This window comes from Octopus bimaculoides, chromosome 7, assembly GCF_001194135.2.
Source record: "Octopus bimaculoides isolate UCB-OBI-ISO-001 chromosome 7, ASM119413v2, whole genome shotgun sequence".
NCBI classification, from domain to species: domain Eukaryota; kingdom Metazoa; phylum Mollusca; class Cephalopoda; order Octopoda; family Octopodidae; genus Octopus; species Octopus bimaculoides.
The window spans coordinates 62,184,709-62,187,813 of NC_068987.1; the positions used below are offsets into that span (position 1 = coordinate 62,184,709).

Genomic DNA, 3,105 nt, shown 5'->3' on the forward strand with positions numbered 1-3,105 from the left:
AAAAAAAAAAAAAAAAAAAATCGATATTGATAGCACAAATCTCCCGATATGACGTAGTTAAGAGGAAGCTGGTGTTGCCATACAAAAACGCTGTTCAAGCAGGATAACTCTTAGTGGTTTATTGTTATGCGTTGAAGAGTTACATATAAACACAGAAAATGGCTGGACATGGTCACGGTCATGGCCATTGTTGTCACGAACACAAAAGCACTGGGCAAGCAGACGAAGACAGTGCTAATGCGTTTAATTTGTATCTTAAAATAGACACAGATCGAATTGTATGTTTGAATGAAGCTGTGGAGGATTCTGGAAAACATGTCTTTAAACCATGGAATGAACGTCTCTCGAAGGAAAAGGTTTTTTTTAACAGCTTCAATATCCTTTTGTTTTTTTAAATAAATATTAATAATCACATTTTGTTTCACTTTTGTCAGACAAGATGTTTTCTAGAAATATACTTCTAACCACGCATATATAAACACATTATACTATTAACTGTTACAAAATTTAATATATGCAAACATTACTGCGCTTGCTGTATCATAAACGTAAACAAGATAGTAAAAGTAGCAAACAACCACACATTAATTTTTTTGTTAATTATAATGTAAAGTATTGGTATGTTAAACACACATGTATGTGTTAAACGCACGCACATATACGGCCAGTGTTCTTCCAATCTTGGCTTGAAGGCCTACCTCTCTTTACTCTGTACTCTTTTTACTTGTTTCAGTCATTTTGACTGTGGCCATGCTGGAGCACCGCCTTTAGTCGACAAATCAACCCCAGGACTTATTCTTTGGAAGCCTAGTACTTATTCTATCGGTGTCTTTTGCCAAATCGCTAAGATACGGGGACGTAAACACACCAGCATCGGTTGTCAAGCGATGTTGGGGGGTCAAACAAACATATCCACATACATATATACGACGGGCTTCTTTTAGTTTCCGTCTACCAAATCCACTCACAAGGCTTTGGTCTGCCCGAGGTTATTGTAGAAGACACCTGCCCAAAGTGCCACGAAGTGGGACTGAACCCGGAACCATGTGGTTTGTAAGCAAGCTACTTACCACACAGCCACTCCTGCACCTCGGCGAAGATCAAACAAATTTTTTTAGTTTTACATTATTATTATTATTATTATTATTATTATTATTATTATTATTATTATTATTATTTCTGCGAATATTTAAGTTAAAATTTTAATTACTATGTGATTAATGTTCCTGTACTTTGTAGGAAATCGATGTTAATTTTAATATTCGAATTTCAAGCATGACTTACTAATGTTGAAAATACCCATGTTCCATTAGTTGAAATTTCTTAATCTCTTATTTTTGGTATTCCAAACCTTGCGATGCTTTCCTAACTGATTTTCATTAACAACTTATAATTGATTATTTTACCAGAGTTTATGTTTATTGTGCGCTAGTATTATAAATCTCGCAAACATTTGGTATCCCCCTGGGCATTTTGATATATACATCGAAGTACATAGTTAAATGAAATTAATAATCATACAATTAAATAATCAGTAGTAATTTTGTGAAATTAATTCTTAATTTCTTAAAAATCACCCCCACTCCTTGTCTTTGTGTGTTGCTACTAATCACTGCTCACAATTCAGATGGTCATATCTGTTCTCACATTATCCATTGCAGTAATTTGGTTTTTAAGACAGTGGAGGCAAGTAAAAGGATATTACGACTAAGTTTTGGTTTTCTTTTTCCACTTTAAAGTAAAACATCATTAAATGTCTAGTTTATGTAGAACCCAAGCATTGTTAATTTAATCAGATAGTAACCAACTTAACATGTTTGTCTTTAACGTCTTTTACTCAAACTTGGGATCAGTAAAGTGCAGTGGCAAGTTGAATGTGGGGCTTTTGAGCTGGTTCTAATATGCTTCAGATTGTACAAGTTTGTGTATAAATCTAACAATTTCGATTCGAAGGGAAATAACTGTCTAGAGTTACGTCCCTTCATATGAGAATAGAGAACACAGAATTGTATATATTCCTGAGTTCAGTATTTTTCGACTGGTCAAATATTTTCAACATAGCGATGTTGACGCGTCTTTAAAGGCACACACTAGCAGTATAGTTCTCTGGATATGTGAGCGAGGAGTGGATTCACCAATCCACATTATAGGCTACTTGTGCAAGAGAGCAAGAATAAGAACTGATGCAGTATAACGAGGGACTCTTTAGTCCTTGCGTGGGACAAACTTTCCATTGTTAGTGGCATGATAAAATGCACCAAAACGTATGCAGAAAGCTGGCTTTGGTGATATGTCTTTGATCATGTTGATCTGTCCTTAAGATGCTAGCATAGGGAAATGATGATATATCGTCAGTATTGATCTGAGCTTCACTAGAACTGAAGAGATCACTAAACTGTGCATGGTTTTTTCCACGAGGAAACAACAGTATACTGATTACAAGGACTGAATCATTAAACTTCACTGAAAGGATTTGACCAGCTCTAAGTCTTTTTTTTTTTTTTTTTTTTTTTAATTAGACTTAGTAATACTAGAAAGAAACAAAACAATTTTCTAAAGATGAAATGATTCTTTTTTAAGCTGTTGGGGGTGAATATTCTTTGGAATAGGTTCCAGGTTTGCTGGAAATGTTTTATCTGTGATTGATGAGTGTCTTATTTGAGGAAAGATTCATAATTTATTCATTAAATGCAGTGAGTTTCAATCATTTTTGATGGTAGCCTTCTAAGAATGCATTTTTATCAACGGAGAGCTAATTTTATTTTCTTTAGGAATTTCACTTTAATTTCTATCAATATTCCAAGCACATTGCATTAATTTGTATTATAATCTGCTTATATTACAAAGATATAGCTAAATATCAATCTTATGAGTTCACTTGTTTTGTATAATCATGCTTTTACATGGTTAAGTGATATTCAATGTTGTGCTTTGTCTTTATATAATTATTTATATTTCTACATCTTGATTGTTGTGCCTTTTCTTTTCTTTTAAAGTATGTTGACAGTGATGTTGATGAAGAATTATTATTTAATATTCCGTAAGTATATATTTCAAAATCAGTAATTTATCCTTAGAAAATGTTGAAATAACTCTGAGTGTTGC

At 33.3% G+C, this 3,105-nt stretch overlaps 1 protein-coding gene across 1 annotated transcript in view; it reads left to right on the forward strand.

Annotated features, from left to right (window-relative positions):
- Positions 1-98: 98 nt before the first annotated feature.
- LOC106884523 (PITH domain-containing protein CG6153) overlaps positions 99-3,105 on the forward strand; it is a 9,219-nt gene continuing 6,212 nt past the window's right edge. Inside the window, exons 1-2 of the mRNA XM_014935948.2 lie at positions 99-356; positions 2,997-3,040. Coding sequence (XP_014791434.1) covers positions 159-356; positions 2,997-3,040 — 242 coding nt within the window. The 5' untranslated portion in view covers positions 99-158. The remainder of the gene's footprint in view (positions 357-2,996; positions 3,041-3,105) is intronic.